Below are 16,834 nucleotides of genomic sequence, written 5' to 3'. Positions count from 1 at the left end.
CTATCAGAACCTAGAAAATGTGCCTTTTCCATAGCTTCCCTACCTTCTATTTCAGGAGAAACAGTGGCTCAGTGGCTAAAATGCTGAGCTTGTTGTTTAGAAAGGCCAGCAGTTTGGCGGTTCAAATCCTCTAGTGCCACATAACAAAATTAGTTCCCGTTAATTGTCCCAGCTTCTGCCAACCTAGCAGTTCGAAAGCATAAAAAATGCAAGTAGAAGAATAGGAACCACCTTTGGTGGGAAGGTAACAGCATTCCATGCGCCTTCTGCGTTTAGTCATGCGAGCCACATGACCAGGGAGTACCCTCCATTCTGCCAAAAAAGCAAACAAACCCCAAATTCTTGTCTCCAGTCTTTGAGCCTCTGTTTGTGATGTGTTGCACAGCTTGTCCTAAAATAAAACTAAAATGTGCTTTCTATAATGCTCAAGAAGAAAACTAAGAGACCCTATTGGCAATGGGTTAATGGAGGTTAAGATAAAGCAGAGCTATCACTGCAAACAGGATGAAGTTCTGTGCATAGACTGATCTATGGGGTCTTTAGTGTTGTCTGAGCTTGGTGATTTTTTTGGGGGGGCAGGAAGGCATTGCATTACCAAACTAGGTAATTATCAGTTCACTGATGATGTTACCAAGCTTGATAATGAATGTCTGTCAAGTTTAGAGAATACCAAAGACTGCACACTTCAATTCTGATCTGGGCAATATTCTCTTCTATCAGATAGGTGGGTGCCTCAAGAGATCATGACTGTTGAGGTTTTCACTGGCCATGATAATAGGCCTTAAAATAACGGTGAGCTGAATCTACTTTGGATCTATCAGATTTAAAAACTTTTCATTTTCTCAGAGTGTCAGGATTACCTCCTCTATTCAAGCTTCGTTAAAAAAATCATCACTAATTTTATCTCACTCTGAGAGCAAAGGAAAGATAGCAATGAGACATATAAAGAAAAGCCTCATATCTTCTACCTGGGTTTCCCTCCATCCCTCTTTTGTTGTTAGTTGTGAAGTCGTGTCCGATCCATTGCAAACAACGTTCCTCCAGGCCTTCCTGTCCTCTACCATCCACTGGAGTCCATTTAAGCTCACGTCGACTGCTTCGGTGACTCCATCCAGCCACCTTATTCTCTGTTGTCCCTTTCTTCTTTTGCCCTCAAGCTTTCCCAGCATTAGGCTCTTCTCCAGTGAGTCTCCATCCCTCTTTAGAATGGCACAAAATTTAGATCTCTGGAGGAAAGTGTATTCTTAATTCTACACAATATCTTTGTTTTGCTATATTTTCTCTTCACCTGTCAAATTAAAACTAGCTTGCCATTACTTCCCTCTAGCCACTAACAACAGGATTGAAAATAACTTTTCTATAAAACAGTTTGAAAAAGATACCACAGAACACTTTTGATCTTGGAAATCGGTCTTTCTGCTTCTGGGTTAGTGCTGTTAAATTATTTCTCAATCCTATGCCTGTTTTTTCTATGGTATCTGTTTTTTTATAGGCTGTGTTTCCAACATGGCTTGTTCCAGGATTTCTTTCTCTGTCGGATGATTTACTGTTAAAGGAAAGTTTAAAAATGATGTTTATAAATAAGTAATAAAGGCATACTTCTGATTGCAAATTCCTTGCTAGGACTAAAGATGACAGCATGCAACTTCTTGAGGTGGATCAAAATGGAACCCTGGAGATTAGAGAAACACGGAAGGAAGATGCTGGATTTTATACCTGCCTGGTGAAAAATTCTGTTGGGAAGCGTGCCATCACTGCTACTCTCACTGTCAGAGGTGATATAAATATGAACATAAACAATAGTTAAAGAGTCAGTTAATTTTATTGCATGCAATAAAACATTTACACTTGGCTGCAAGGGCAGGAATAAGAATGGATTTTTGCCATTTACACATATGATGTAACAGATTAACAGAGTTGGAAGGGATCTTGAAGGACATCTAGTCCAATCCCGCCCATGCAGGAGACCCTACACCCTTTCTGACAGATGGCAGTCCAGTCTTTTCTTGAAAGCTTCCAGTGATGAAGGTCCCACAACTTCTAAAGGCAAAGCTGTTCTACTAATTGATTGCCTTCACTGTCAGAAAATTTCTCCTTATTTCCAGGTTGAATCTCTCTGAGCTTGCTTGTTTTCTTGCAGACGTTTCATTACCCAAACTAGGTAACATCATCAGTGCTAGTGCTACTGATGAAGGACCCCTCATTTTAACCCTGAACTATAAACATTCTTATTTATTGATTTACACATCCATCTCAAATGATTAAGATGGCCAGGAATCATAACTGTAATGAGCCCCTTAGGCACCTGGTAAAAAGTAGAGGGGAGAAAGAGTTTTGCTGAAGTTGAATGGAGTTATAACTTGTTCGTTATTTACAACTCTTTATCATCATTTTAATTTTTTAATTAATTGTGTCCTTTGTATATCTATAGTGATAATGATGAAGATGATTAATTTTTCTGCATACAGGTACCTTACCATGTGGAAGTGTCAATGTATCGTAAAAAGCATTTGGAAATGTGTGTACTGTCTTCCAATAATATTTTTGTCCTGGTTCCAAGTAACACCCCCAATGAAAGAAGTCTCAGAGGCTAGAGATTCCTCAAAGTTCCATTTTATTAGAGATGTCATATTGGCACATTTGGGAAAACCCAAATCTGAAATTTTCCAGGTTTTTCCCACCCAAATGGAAGCTCAAGTCCCTACCCAGCATCCACATGTCCATCACATGGTCCAATCAAACACCACCCCAACTGAAGTTGCCTCCCAGTACACCACTCCAAGTGCAAGGCAAGATCTCCTTGACTCTCTGAGAAAGAAATGTTATTTTGACTATATCTACCCCACTCCATATAATCCCCCTCCCAGTTTCCCACAGCAATAAATTTGGCAGGACTGAAGGCCCAATGCAAAAGATGGCTTCCAGGCCTGACAATTTTGTTAAATGCACAACTTATATTTTGGTAAAGCAAAATACATTTAACAACATATATTTTAAAAAATGGGTATTCTCTCACATTAAAAACCAGATTAATAGTTCATTATAATTATAATAATTTATGTTATATAAATTTCAATAAATATTGCTTATGTATAGGAAAAAATAAGACAAACCTTGTAAATCAGTTTTCAAAAGAACCTGCTACTATATGTTTTGCCATTGAAATGTAATTTTACAAGAAAATGATATATGGCCATGCACTCTTTTTTTTCTCAATTTCTTAGATGCTACCAAAATTTCAATTATACCTAAGAATCCACAAGTTTTGAAATCACATTCAGTTTTATTGAAATGTCATTCTGAATGTGACCCACATTTGAAACATCAGTTTAAAATTTCTTGGAAAAAGGATGGAGAGGAACTGGAGATGAATGACACTGAGGATGGAAGGTAAGAAGAGAATGCTTTGTCTTTATTCTTTTCTTTTAATAAACTTGCATTTCACAGAAATAATATTGTATCTTATGAGCAGGGCCCAATAGTAAGTCACTTTTATTTTTAGAAAGATACATAATTAAAAGCAAATATGTTTAAGTCTTATTTGCTGATAGTATTGCTAATGGAAGGATGATGTTCATTTGGTTTCTTTAGAAAATACCAAATACACATTGAAGTTCATAGATGTTAGTGTAAAAATAATAAGGGAGGTATAACCTTGTAAAGTATTATACAAACAATAAAATATGTATTTCAAAACCAAAAGAGCTTTCATTTATTTCAGATCTAACAGAGAACTTAATAAGAATAAGAAACACTCAATTTTAATGAGGAAAAAATAAAATATTTTCCCTTCAGCATGAAGATTAGAAATAGTGATAATAATGGAAGACCTTGATATACCAGTAACACCCCCCACTTTTTTGGGGGTGGGGAGGGTGGGGGGTGTTTTAATACTTTAAAGTAACTTTTAGTTCTGGAATAGAATAGGAATTTCCTTTGCGATCCTAGAAGGACCTCTAGTGGTGAAATTTTAGAATTCATATATCAAAGTGGAAATTTGAGAATTTGGGAAAATCAAAAAGTTTAAAAGTTACATGTCTTGATTATCAGGAAATTAAATTATATTATACATTTTTAAAAATATTACATTTGAAAAAATTATTTAATTTTTTTTTAAAGATTCTCAGTTGGCAGCCATTCGTGTTCCTTGAAATAAAAATAATTCTATGAAAGTTCTCCACCAAAACTGTTTTTAAAAGGAAATTCTACTCCATTTTATAACCATTTTGTGTAGTCTATCATAGATAAAAGTATATACTTCTGTGCAAATGATGTATGAGCTTACATATCTTGTGTATGTGAAAGAACTGCAGAATCATTCCAGTATTGACATGTATGTCTGACATTTGACTTTTAAAATGCTGTTATTTACAATATTCAGGAATTATTTATATTGTGAGGAAACTTATTGGATGAAAAGTGAAATGTCCTCAAAGAAAAATCAGAAACTCCAGATGGTTCTTGAAAAAGCACAGTTGGGACTAATTGAAAAAATTGAATATGTCTAGTGTAGTGAAAAGAAGGACTAGGTGTGACACCATAGCAGTGGTCCAATAGCTAAGGGTTTGCCATAAAATACCTGAAAGTTGGGCAAGAAGCAATGGATGGAAACTAATCAACCAACCTAAAAATAAGAACAGTTAAACAATGGAACAACTTGCCACCAAAAATTGTGTGTGTTCCATCACAGAAGATTTTTAAGAAGAGATTGGACAGCCATGTGTACAGAAGGATATAAGGTCTCTTATTTGAGCATGGGGTTGGACTAGAAGACCTCCAATGTCCCTTTTAATTCTACTATTCTGTTTTTCTGTTAATTAAAAATCAGTGTGAAAATCAAATAAAAGGCAGGGAGAGGGCTTTCAGGGTGCTAACCAGCCCCATGGCTGCTTGCTCTGATGCAAGCTACAGGCAAGGATCAAACAGGATAGATCCATGTTTTTACACATTTTTAAAAGGCTAGGAGACTGGATGCCTGCCTCACCTATGGGGATAGAAAATTAGTTCTGTATTGTAGTTTTACATTACAGTGTATTATTTCTATATTAACGTAAGTTGACAAATTCCACTTTGCAAAACTTTTAAATTCTCTTGGTAAGTAACAATGGTAATATCTCTCTAAGTTTCTTCCTCCTTTTCATCATCCCCCTCCCCCCTCTACATATACATTGGATTTATATATAATATGCAAGCTGGATGAAAGATGAACTGATTATTGAAAGACTGCTTCACAAGGCAAAACCTGAACATCTAAATGTTTCAAGAAAGCGCAAAATACGTAGTTCTGGTATATAGATGTACAACTTGTATTTTCCCTTACAGAATAATTATTAAAAGGGATACATTGGTTATACAAAATGTGGGCCCAGAAGATGAGGGGGTGTACTCTTGTGAAGGAACTTCATTGCTTGATAGCGCCACAGATGAATCCCGCCTAATTGTCTTGGGTAAGTGAATTTTGTTCTTCTGTTTCACAAACTAATTAATATTGCCAGTTTAAATCCCTTTGGATTTTGGGGGGAGCCCATTCTTAGTGCATCTCTGCAAATTAATGGATTCAATTCCCAATTCTGGCCCTAATAACAATATTAGTGTGATTCATTAGAGTGAAATTCCCTAAGTTCTCACATAAACTTCAGATTTTTCCAAATCTCCTTTTTTTTACTGGAGGTAAAAGTAATGAAGGTGTCAAGGTTACATGCATTGCATATATAGAGATATTAAAACACTTCCATTTTTTGAATTTACTGTATTTTTTTAGCCAGTTCCTAGATGTAATTATATTTCTTTAGTTATGTAATTCAAGGCAGTGCACATAACGACCCCATCTGTCAGCTCTCCAGGATAAACCAGACAAGAGACATGACTAAGTGAGCTAAATCTAATTTATTGTGAGGCTACATTAACAGAATCTTGAAAATCTGAAAGTACAGACTTTTCCCATCACTTTTTATTTTTTTATCCCTAGGGTGGGTGCTTTCTAAATTTTGTTTTCTGGTGGTTAAGCCATTGGGAGTTCCTGTCTCCTTTGCAGCATCTCTTCCCCTTGTCCCCCAAGGTCATTCCAACATGCCATTACATCATCCAAGACAGGTGTCACCAAACATTTGGACCCCAGGGACCACTATTTTCAAGCAGAGGGAACACCTGCAGGAGTGCAAGGCTAGGTACCGGCACCTGGAGGCTCAATGGGATGAGATGGTCAGCCAGTTCCAGGCCATGATACAATCCCACTGGAAAAAGGCCCTTCAGCTCTTTGCCACTAGCAGCACTTCCCTCCAGCCTTTACCCAAAGTCCTAGGAGGCTGAAGCAGACCCCAAGTCTGAATTTCTGCCCCCCTCCAATCGTACAAAAAGATCCTGAAGGGAGAGACTCTCTGCAGCAACCTAAGTGTTCATTGTTAGTATCTGCAAAGGGAGCGTAGTTTGAGGACCTCTGCAATATAAAAAATGCAAGTCATTTTTCTGCAGACAACCAAGATTTTCTCATGGTCCACCAATTGGTGACTGCTGATCCAAGGCATTTACCAGACCCAGGCTATCTTAGTTTCAACAAATTGAATCTTCACAGTAGAGGCATGACATCAGGCTTTCAATGGAACCGAGATTTTAAGGAGGTGATTGAGCATGAAGAAAATATTGCAAACAATTATAATTATAATAGTTAATAATTGCAAATGCAGCATGGAAAAAGTCAAACACCCATTGCAAATATTTGACATGAGATAAACAGTGTATAAACTGATTAAACATAATGTGTTATATGAAATGTATGCCACTAAGTTCAAAGCTGACCTCCAGGGAGAAGCAAGATAGAAAAAAATAATAATAGCTTAATTAAATATATTAAACAAAGCTGTTTGGCTATAATTCCAATAGCTCATTTAATATTATAATGACTCAGTATAACCTGAACTTAAATTATTTTACCTTGAACGTGGAAACCCTGGCTTTTCCAGCTGTTAAAGCATCATTCTCTATTAAGTTTGAACACATTTTCAGATATTTTGATAAAAAGCCTCATGTAATTTTGATTCATTTTGAGCTGGGTGAAATTAGTCTTTTCCTTTTACCTTCCTTGAATTGCATTAAAATCATACTTAGCTGCCAATTTCATCACAGGACTCAACATCCTGTATCTATTTTTTTAGCCTCAGCAGAAAATCATATCTTATTGGGTTTTTTTTTTAAAGATCTTGGATGTCTATGTTTAACAATCTTTAATAATCAGTTATTTATGTAGCATTCTTCTCTACACCTATTTCATTTTTTTCCTGTTACTAGGACAGTTGCTTAAGAATCCCATTGTGGCTGAGACAAGAAATAAAATTTGACCTTTGTTAGGCACATTTCTAGCTATTACAGCAGAAATATATATTTTCTCCATTGGAACAGAAAGAAATATGTCATACATTAAAACAAATTACATTAAAATTACCACAAGAATAGAAATATTTTTTGCTTTTCCTTTTACCTTCAGGTATTGAGCCTGAAAAAAGAAACTCTTATCCCTTCACCTTAAAACTAGAAGTTTATTTGAAATTATCTCATTCTATGGCTCCCCAGTGCTCTAAATAGCCCAACAATCATCAGAAGTGAATTTTCAAAACTGATCCCTACTGTGTACTGTTTTTATTACAATTTTGTTCTGCAGTTCCCATTTGCAGCTTTCTAGATAAATGCACCTGTTTCTACAATTACGTATGTTATTTTGATGTAAGGATAAAGAACATCAGACAGATTTTTCTGAGAGTCAGACTTCTTCTTGCTACAATATTGGGAAACATAAAAAGCTATGCGTACAGCCAATAATATCATAAATGGCTCCATGATTTGTGCTGTATTTTCATATGAAAGACAAATGCATGTTGGAAGAGGAAGCAATCCAGTCTGACCAAGCGATATGTCACCTGCAAATATTGGGAATTGTGCTCTTCTGCCCCTGCTGTCAAGTGCTTTTCTTTTCTGATGGTTTGTGTGGTTTCTTCTGAAAAAAAGATGTAGCTACTTTTTTAAAGCACAGCTTCTTCTGAGTTTGAGAAGCTAGCTTCTCTGAATTTCTTAAGATGAACTGGTCAAGATGAACCTTTTGAAGTTTATTCCAGGGGTGGGCTGCTATGGGTTTGCCAATAGGTTCAGGAGAATCTGTAGCTAATATTATGGCCAGCTTGGAGAACCTCCAAATCCTACCCCTGGATGACCCCTCCCACCCCACCCCTCCCAGGAGTTTCCACGTGGCCCATTTTGGATGCGAGGTAAGTGCAGGGCCCACAAAGAGGTTCAGGGAGGAAGAAAATTGGGCCTCCTGGAAGTTCTGGAAGCCGGAATGCAACATACACACACCACCATGGTGCAGGAGGCCGACTAGGCCACATGCACCATGGCCACACCCAGTGATGTGCAGTCAGGGGAGGCAGGGCCTCACTGTCATGATGAAAAGAAAAACAAAATTAAAAGGAAAAAGGCAGAGGTAGTTGCTGCCAGAGTCACAGTGGATGACTCTGGTTAGTGCTTAACTGCAGGGGAGGCGAGAGAACAACGGGCCTCCTTTACTCTAGCTTTATGATTACTTGAGCAGAGTTAAGCAAGGGTTAAAAGGTGAAAAATTCCTTATGCAAAGGAGGCACGTGGTTCTCTCGCCTCCTCCTGCAGAGGGCACTTTGTTTAGCGGCTTTTTTTAAACAGTTAAGCAGAGTCATCCACGTGGTGACTCTAGCAGCAACTATCCTAGCCTGGCTAGAGCAGCTCTTGCCTTTTTCTTTTTACATTTTCATTGTGATGGACAAGAGGAGAGTTGAAATCCTCTTACACAGCTGGAAAAGGTATGTGGGTCGGAGGGAGGGGGCAGGAGGGAGGAATTCAAAATTATTTGTAAGTAATTGTAATTTGTTTTATTATAAGTAATTTTGTTTGTGTGTGTGTGTGTGTTTTACCCGCCTCTGCTGGTGCGAGTGCTGGCACTTTTTATTTTTTTTATTTTTTAAAGCCATGCCGCCACGCCATAGAACGGGACACGCCGGCTTCCGACCATACAACGGGTCCCGTTGTATGGCCGGGGTGGCGGCATGCAGCTTAAAGTGCCAGCCCGCCTCCCGGCCATAAAGCAGGACATATTTCGCTCTATGGTGGGGCACGGCGGCATGCACTTTAAAGTGCCGGTGTGCCTTCTGGCCATTCAGCAGGACCTGCTGAATGGCCAGAAGGCACGCCGACACTTTAAAGTGCATGCCGCCGTGCTCCGCCATAGAGTGAAACATGTCCTGCTTTATGGCCGAGAAGCGCCCTGGCACTTTAAACTGCATGTCGCCGCCCCAGGCCTGGCCATACAGCCCGCTGTATGGCCGGGGTGGCAGCATGCACTTTAAAGTGCTGGCGTGCCTTCCGGCCATAAAGCAGATCCCGCTGTATGGCCAGGGATGGGGCAGCGGCATGCACTTTAAAGTGACGTGTGCCAGGCTGGGCAAGTCCCGGAAGACGGGCGGGGGATGGTTCAGGCATCCGGAGCCCCTTCTGTCACCATCCCTGAGGAGCCATCGCTGCTGCCTCACTCTTCCTCATCTTCACCGCACTTCACTGGCCACACCCAGCCAGCAAACAGTCAGAGAACCCATTGCTGAACTTTTTGAATCATACCCCTGGTTCATTCTAAATCAAACCTAGTGCCAGGGCTTTAATAAGTAGTAAAGACAAACCTAGTGGCAGTAATTGTGAACAACCTTACTACTTTACCACTGGTAGTAAAAAACAGCATCCGTAAAGTTTGACAGATAGCATGATGTAAGCCCAAGTTATTCAACTTTGTGGGATGAATCTTCTTTTTTCTTGTAGAAAGTCTTGCTAAGAGCTAGCAATTCATTTATTTATACATAATAGGCTAACCAATCAGTTACAAAAACATAGCATATATTTAGATGAGCCAAATGCCACCTGCACCCCACCATAGTAACAGCTAGGGGATGTTAGAGGTTTTCTAACTTCTGCCCACTTACTCCTGAATTGAATTCATTCTAGCTATTTGAATCTTCTGCTACTTTTTTTTAGCCTTACAAGACTTGATCCAACCTCAATTTGTTTACTTGGTAATTTCTTGACTGGTGAAGCATATAGTCTCTCTGCCCTTCATTGGACAAATTTCCTTTGTATCCTAAAGTTGACCCCATTTTCTGTTAACTGTACTTAGTGGAACCCCAGCTGGGTAAAGAGAATCAGCAAAAGAGGACTGCTGAGATATAACTACTTTTAGATAGCTTTAATCAAGTAAGTCTAAGTATTTTAGACTTTTATCTTTTTACTTTCATTTCTTCCTTGGGAATACAAGCTCTCCTGCTTATAAAGCCTCTGTTCCACTGTCTCTGTCAATCTAAGAGCAGACAACCTAAATCTAACACTAATCATGCTATTTTGAATCATAGTGCTAGAAGGGGCCTTGGAGGTCCTGGAGGTACTGATTTCTTCTGGTTCTTAATGATAAGTTAGTTATAGGTATCACTGGAGAAGAGCCTAATGCTGGAAAAGATTGAGGGCAAAAGAAGAAAAGGATGACAGAGAATGAGATGGTTGGATGGAGTCACCGAAGCAGTAGGTGTGAGCTTAAATGGACTCCAGAGGATGGTAGAGGACAGGAAGGCCTGGAGGAACGTTGTCCATGGGATCACGATGCGTCAGATACTGATACTACTTTGCAACTAACAACAACAAGTTATAGGACTATGAAATGAGGACTGGAAGGGATCTTGGAGATCTTCTACTCGAATCCTTTAATTTCCTCTGATTCTTAGGTCTGTTACAGACCTGTGAAGCCAGGAGTTAACTTTAATACTTCTATCAGTTATGTCAGATTTTAATTTCTTGAATTGTTTTTCAACTTTAGCGCAACCTTCTGGGTTGCACAGAACTTGATTGATAAATATTATTATGGTTTGCTAAGTTCAAAATTGCATACTGTAGTTAAAAGTCATTCTTGCATTTGTTTCCTATTTTATAGATGTCCCTGACCCACCAGGGGACCTACAACTTTCTGAAAAGCAGGCAAAAAATATTAGATTATCTTGGAGTCCTGGAAGCATTAATAATAGCCCAATTAATGGTAAGAAGGATTTTTCTGCTACTGTCTGGCTTTTATAAAGTGACAGTAAATAATTAGCCTTGAATTAACCATATATCCTAAATGAAAGCACCACTGAATTAATTTGTAGTTGAAGGTCTTTGTTGTTAATCATCTTTTTTGGTTCTCATCTACATGGCTCCAGGATAGTTTGCTTCTTTAATTTTTTTTCTCCTTGTCCTTTCTAGAATCCATTGTGGAATTTGAAGAAAACCGATGGGCACCTGGAAAGTGGCAGGAATTAATTAGGCTTCCAGGAAATGATACTATGGTTGTTTTACCACTGATCCCTTATGTAAATTACCAGTTCCGTGTTATATCTGTCAATGCAGTTGGGAGAAGTAAGCCCAGCGAACCATCAGAACGATATGAGACACCTCCAGCTGGTATGTATTGTTAATTGCTTTTTTGTGCATAATTATAGACTGCAAATGGGGAAGAAGGTACACTGATATGTAATACACCTAATATATTATCAGGATGGTTATCCTGCATTTGAAAGTTTGATTGGGGAGGGGGTAAGTTAAATAGAAGATTATAACCTTGGTTATAATCTTTGAAACTTTTTTATTTTCTTATTTATGAATGTAGGGTTGAATGTGTTTGATTTTTTTAAAAAAATTCTGGTTGTCATTTTTGGAAAAAGTTATAATTGATCTGGAGAGAGCATTAAAATGGGTCACTCAGGTAAGTACAAATGAAAAACTAGTCGTTCCAGGTGATCTAAGGAAGGATTTCATGTAAAACACAATTATTCTAGAAAGCAGTAGGAAACATTTTATAGACTAGATATCTATGGATATTCTCAGTCATTCAGGTTGTCCCAAAAGCGTCTTTTCAAAAAACAACTGGACTGTCTTTGTTTTTCCTTGAAGATCTTCCGCCTCTTATCCGAGAAACTTTAATCAGAACTGAAGAAGCTTCTTGGATGAGAAGCGAAATGTCTTCAAGGAAAAACAAAGAAAGTCCAGCTGCTTCTTGAAAAATCACCTTTGGGATTTTATAGACTACATATCCAACCACAGTAAATTTGGTACAATTTTTAAAGTTTAGAGAAAGGTGAATTCTTTAGAAAGTGAGTGAGTTATCCTTTTTCTAGAAAAAAGACAATTCCTAGTTATTGCTAATTCCTGCTACTATTCATCCTGCTATGAACCTGAAGAAGCAAATCATACTAAAAAATCATTTCCATTAGGATTGTGACATAATTTATTTTAATCTCCACTTGAGACTTTTGTTTTATATACACAAAGATCTGCTTTCCTAGGTTGTTATGAATAGAATGCTCAATTAGCTTAAACTTCCTGCAAGATTTAATGTGATATTTTTCAAATTCAGTCCCACCTTTCTTTATATAGGCATGATTATTAATAGGACTTATCAGAACACATTTTTTAAAAAAAATCACGAGTCTCCCAAAAATTCCTGTCAGCCAATATCTCTTGTTTTAACATGAAATAACTAGTAGTTGAAACAAATGTTTTGAATGGCTTATTGATTTATATTCCCCTGATAATTGTTACTGTAGGTTTTGTATTTTCCCAGCTTTCCAGTTCCATGCCTTACATTAATGATATACTTTCTGTTTTTCCAATCCTACTCAGCCATCTCTTTATAATAATGCTATTAACATCTGCTGCTTTGTGAAAATTACTATTTTGTTCTAATCCTATCATTTTAATGAAAATGACTAAATCCATATTGTTTGCATGGTTTTTTTTTTCTTTCCACTGCCTTTTTCAGAATATGCTGGTCTTATATTCGGATCTTTTCCCGTGTAAGATTGCAATCTTACACGGGAAAAGACCCGAATACAACAAGACCAGCATACCTACACCCGTGAAAAATATATCTATATCTATATCTATATCTATATCTATATCTATATCTATAGCTATAGCTATAGCTATAGCTATAGCTATAGCTATAGCTATAGCTATAGCTATCTATCTATCTATCTATCTATCTATCTATCTATCTATCTATCTATCTATATTTGGGGAAGGTATACAAGTAAACATGTTGAAGAATCACTTGAATAAGGAATATCTCTATCTCTATCATATTTCTCCCCTTCTCTTTTAAGATTGCCAGCATTTTAAAGGCAATTAATTTTAGTTATTAATTTAATTTTTCTCCTATCCCTGTCCAATTCTGAACATGGTATGCTTGTTTGCCACAAATATAAGAGGGAAGGCAATCTTCAAGATTAGTTTTCACTGGAGTTATCAAATCAGTTACGATGCATCATAAACACAATAAATAAAACAAGAACATATAGCTTTTTATCCTTGATAATGTTCAGCTATATGTCCCTGCTTTATTTATTCCCTTTTGTCTGTTTTGTTTTTAAATCTACATTTTGACAGCGTCATCTTAAATATTGCACTGTTCTTGGATATATTTGTAATAGGGATATTAAATAAAAATTGGTTAATTGAATTATTCCTACATTGCAGCTCCAGACAAGAACCCAGAAAACATTAGAATTGAAGCTTCCAAACCACATGAAATGAACATGACGTGGGAGGTAACAACTTTATATAAATATTATGGACCCATTTGTTGTAATACGTCACACAAATTTTGAATAAGCTCCAGTGTGCTCAATGGGGTAGCATTTGACGGAATATATACTGTATTTTTCGGAGTTTAAAACGCACCTTTTTGCCTCAAATAAGAAACTGAAAATCTGGGTGCGTCTTATACATCGATTACAGCATTTTTGCCTCCCAAAGCCCCACCCCTTTCACCAAAATAACTGTGCATACCCTTATGGAGGCTTTCAGAGAGCTTCTGGGTGCTGGGGAGGGCAAAATGAGCAACAATTGGCCATTTGCCCGCCCCCCAACCCCCAGCAGCACATTATAAGCCCCCATAAGGCTATGAATGCATTTATTTTTACAAAAACGAGCCCATTTTTGCAAAAGGGGCCATTTTTGCTCATTCCCCCCCCCAGGAGCACTCTGCAACCCCCCCAAGACTATTCATGCCTTTTAAAAAAAGGCCCTATTTCATGAAAACCTAGCCGTTTTTGTGAGGTTTGCAGAGTGCAAAAACTTTTTTTCCCCTTTTGGAAAGGGAATGAGATAAGAATTACATTGAGCAAATGCTGTGCCAGTAGAAACAAAGTCTTAGGTGCTGCACATTGTCAGTGATTTCCTTCTCCAGCACATGGATAAATACACCTGAAAACATCTACCTACCTAACTACTTTCTCTCTCTCTCCCTATCTATCGACTGTATTTCTCTCTCTCCCCCCTCTATCTACCTACGTACCTACCTACTCTCATTCTCCCCCTACCTATGTATTGTATTTCTCTCTATCTCTCTCTATTTCTCTCTCTCTTTCCCTCTATCTACCAACCTACACACACACACACTCTCTATCTCTCTATCTATTTACTATATTTCTCTCTATCTATCTCTTTCTATTTCTCGCTCTCTATCCTTCTACCTACCTACCTATCTACCTACCTACACCCTCTCTCTCCCTACCTTCCTACTGTATTTCTCTATCTCTCTCTATTTCTCGCTATCCCTTTATCTACCTACCTACCTAACTACTCTCTCCCTACCTACCTATGTATTGTATTTCTCTCTCTTTCTCTCCCTCTCTATCCCACTATCTACCTACCTACTTTTTTTTTTAATTTGCCTCTTCAAAACCTTGATGCGTCTTATACTCCGAAAAATACGGTAAATTATGATTAAAGGAAATGTTTTGATAGTGTAGTGAGGGTAAAATATGAAATTGTCACATTTTAAAATTCATGCTAAAATTCTACCTTGCCTTTTGTTTGTTATTATTTTCTGGCCAACAATTATAAATTGTAAATTTCTCTTAAAATTATCTGAGGTCACTAAGAATAAGAGAAAAGAATGCTGCTTTGGATTTTCTCTTCCCCCAATAATAATTTTACATAATGCCTCATTAAATATAACAATCCCTGGCTGAACATTTAAAAATACAATTCATAATATAGTGCATAATGGTGTGCATCATTATTATGGTTCCTGGGCTGTCCTATCAGCCAGGTACATGCCTTCGAGCCTATGAATTTCAAAACAAGGTGAGCTATTTTGCATTTATTGTTTTAGTTTCAGGGGTGGGATTCAAAAATTGCACCAAATCCCACGGCCACCCTGCCCATTGCTGGATGGGCATGGCCATGATCAGCATGCCCTAGTCTGTCTCCTGCATCATGGCAGGGGGGGGGGTCTTCCTTCCCAGGCTCCAGAGGCTTTCCTCGAGTCTCTGGAAGGGGAAAAACTACTTCCCCTGGGCTCCGGAGGCCCTCTGGAAGCCAGAAACAAGCCAGTTTCCAGACTTCTGGAACTTCCGGTAGGCCCATTTTCCCTCTTCCTCGAGCCTCCGTGTGGGCCCTGCACTTGACCTGATAAATGGGCCACGTGGAAACTCACCGGTGAGGTGGGTTGGGAGAGGAGGTGCAGGGCGGCGTGGCCAACAAGTGGTGGCATTTGGGGGTTCGCTGAACTGGATAGAATCCTAGCTAGAGGATCGTCCGAACCTGTGCGAACCCCCAGCAGCCCACCCCTGCTTAGTTTGGTATTTTCCTGAATTTCCTGAATGAAGTTACAATGTTGTTTATTCATAAAGTTCCAAAGAGTTGGTAAAAGCCTGGGGTTATTGTGTTGGAGAAGGAGAGGCTGGAATGCTTTATTTAAATGGCTGCTGTCTTATTTCATTCTCTTTGTGTTTTTAATTGTTTACATTTGTATTATATTTTATAAACCATCCAGAGTCCACTATATTAAATAACAGTAATATCATAATTGTACTTTGCGATTTATTGAGTAAGCCAAACAAACACTGATAGGCTTTGGATAGCGAGATGGGCAGCATATAGATAAATAAATGCATTTGCCTGATTACAGTATCCCTTTTCTAGTTTCACTTTTGGAAAAATTTAGGAAAGTGAGAAATTAATTACATTTTGTTCTTTGATATATAGAAAGATGAATATTGGTTTTTTTCCCCTAAATTGCTTTATAGATTTTTCAAGACTTATAGGTGTCCATGGGTATCTGGACAATGTAGTTGTAACGAGGTGATTTCAGTCCTGCTCCATTTGCATATGTGCATTAAGTACATTATGCATTTAAAAAGATGGGGTGTCATTCACCAATCTCCCACCTATTTTGACATAATTAACTGCACACAGGTAACCTATTTACAGTCAGTTTTGTAATATAAGTTAAGGTTTCTTCCTTGAAGAATTGTGCTGTTGGTAGTATTGGTGTTGCAATATCTGATTCATTTTAACAGAATAGCAGAATTGGAAGCAGGGGTGAAATACTACCGGTTCACCCGAACTGATAGTAAAAATACTACCCATTCTCCTGAACCGGTAGTAAAAAAAAATGCTACTGATTCAGGTAAGCCGGTTTTTCCGACGATCAGCTGTGATACGTAATTTATAATCTTGATTGTGTGCCCCACTGTTTGCTTGCCTTTGCAAACGCGCTCTGCGCATGTGTGGAAGGTCAAGGTGCATGCTCACATTGCTACCGAACTGGTAACAAAGATAAGTGGATTTCACTCCTAGTTGGAAGGAATCTTGGAGGTGTTGCAATAGCTGATTCATTTTAAAAGAATAACAGAGGTGGAATCTCCTGCTCAATCACAAAACCCTATGCCATTTCATACAAGTGGCTGTCCAGTCTCTTCTTAAAACCGTCCAGGGTTGGAGCACCCACCACCTCTGG

The 16,834-nt window shown here is 38.2% G+C and overlaps 1 protein-coding gene across 1 annotated transcript in view; it reads left to right on the top strand.

Annotated features, from left to right (window-relative positions):
- Positions 1-16,834, top strand: part of CHL1 (cell adhesion molecule L1 like) — an 88,892-nt gene that overhangs the window by 50,965 nt on the left and 21,093 nt on the right. The window contains exons 12-17 of the mRNA XM_032210596.1: positions 1,624-1,775; positions 3,225-3,390; positions 5,323-5,447; positions 10,985-11,086; positions 11,293-11,490; positions 13,564-13,634. Of these exons, the coding sequence (XP_032066487.1) occupies positions 1,624-1,775; positions 3,225-3,390; positions 5,323-5,447; positions 10,985-11,086; positions 11,293-11,490; positions 13,564-13,634 (814 nt within the window). The remainder of the gene's footprint in view (positions 1-1,623; positions 1,776-3,224; positions 3,391-5,322; positions 5,448-10,984; positions 11,087-11,292; positions 11,491-13,563; positions 13,635-16,834) is intronic.

Source organism: Thamnophis elegans, chromosome 2 (genome assembly GCF_009769535.1).
Source record: "Thamnophis elegans isolate rThaEle1 chromosome 2, rThaEle1.pri, whole genome shotgun sequence".
Lineage (NCBI taxonomy): Eukaryota > Metazoa > Chordata > Lepidosauria > Squamata > Colubridae > Thamnophis > Thamnophis elegans.
The sequence above is the reverse complement of the archived record's forward strand: the minus strand, read 5'-3'. Positions and strand labels throughout refer to the sequence as shown.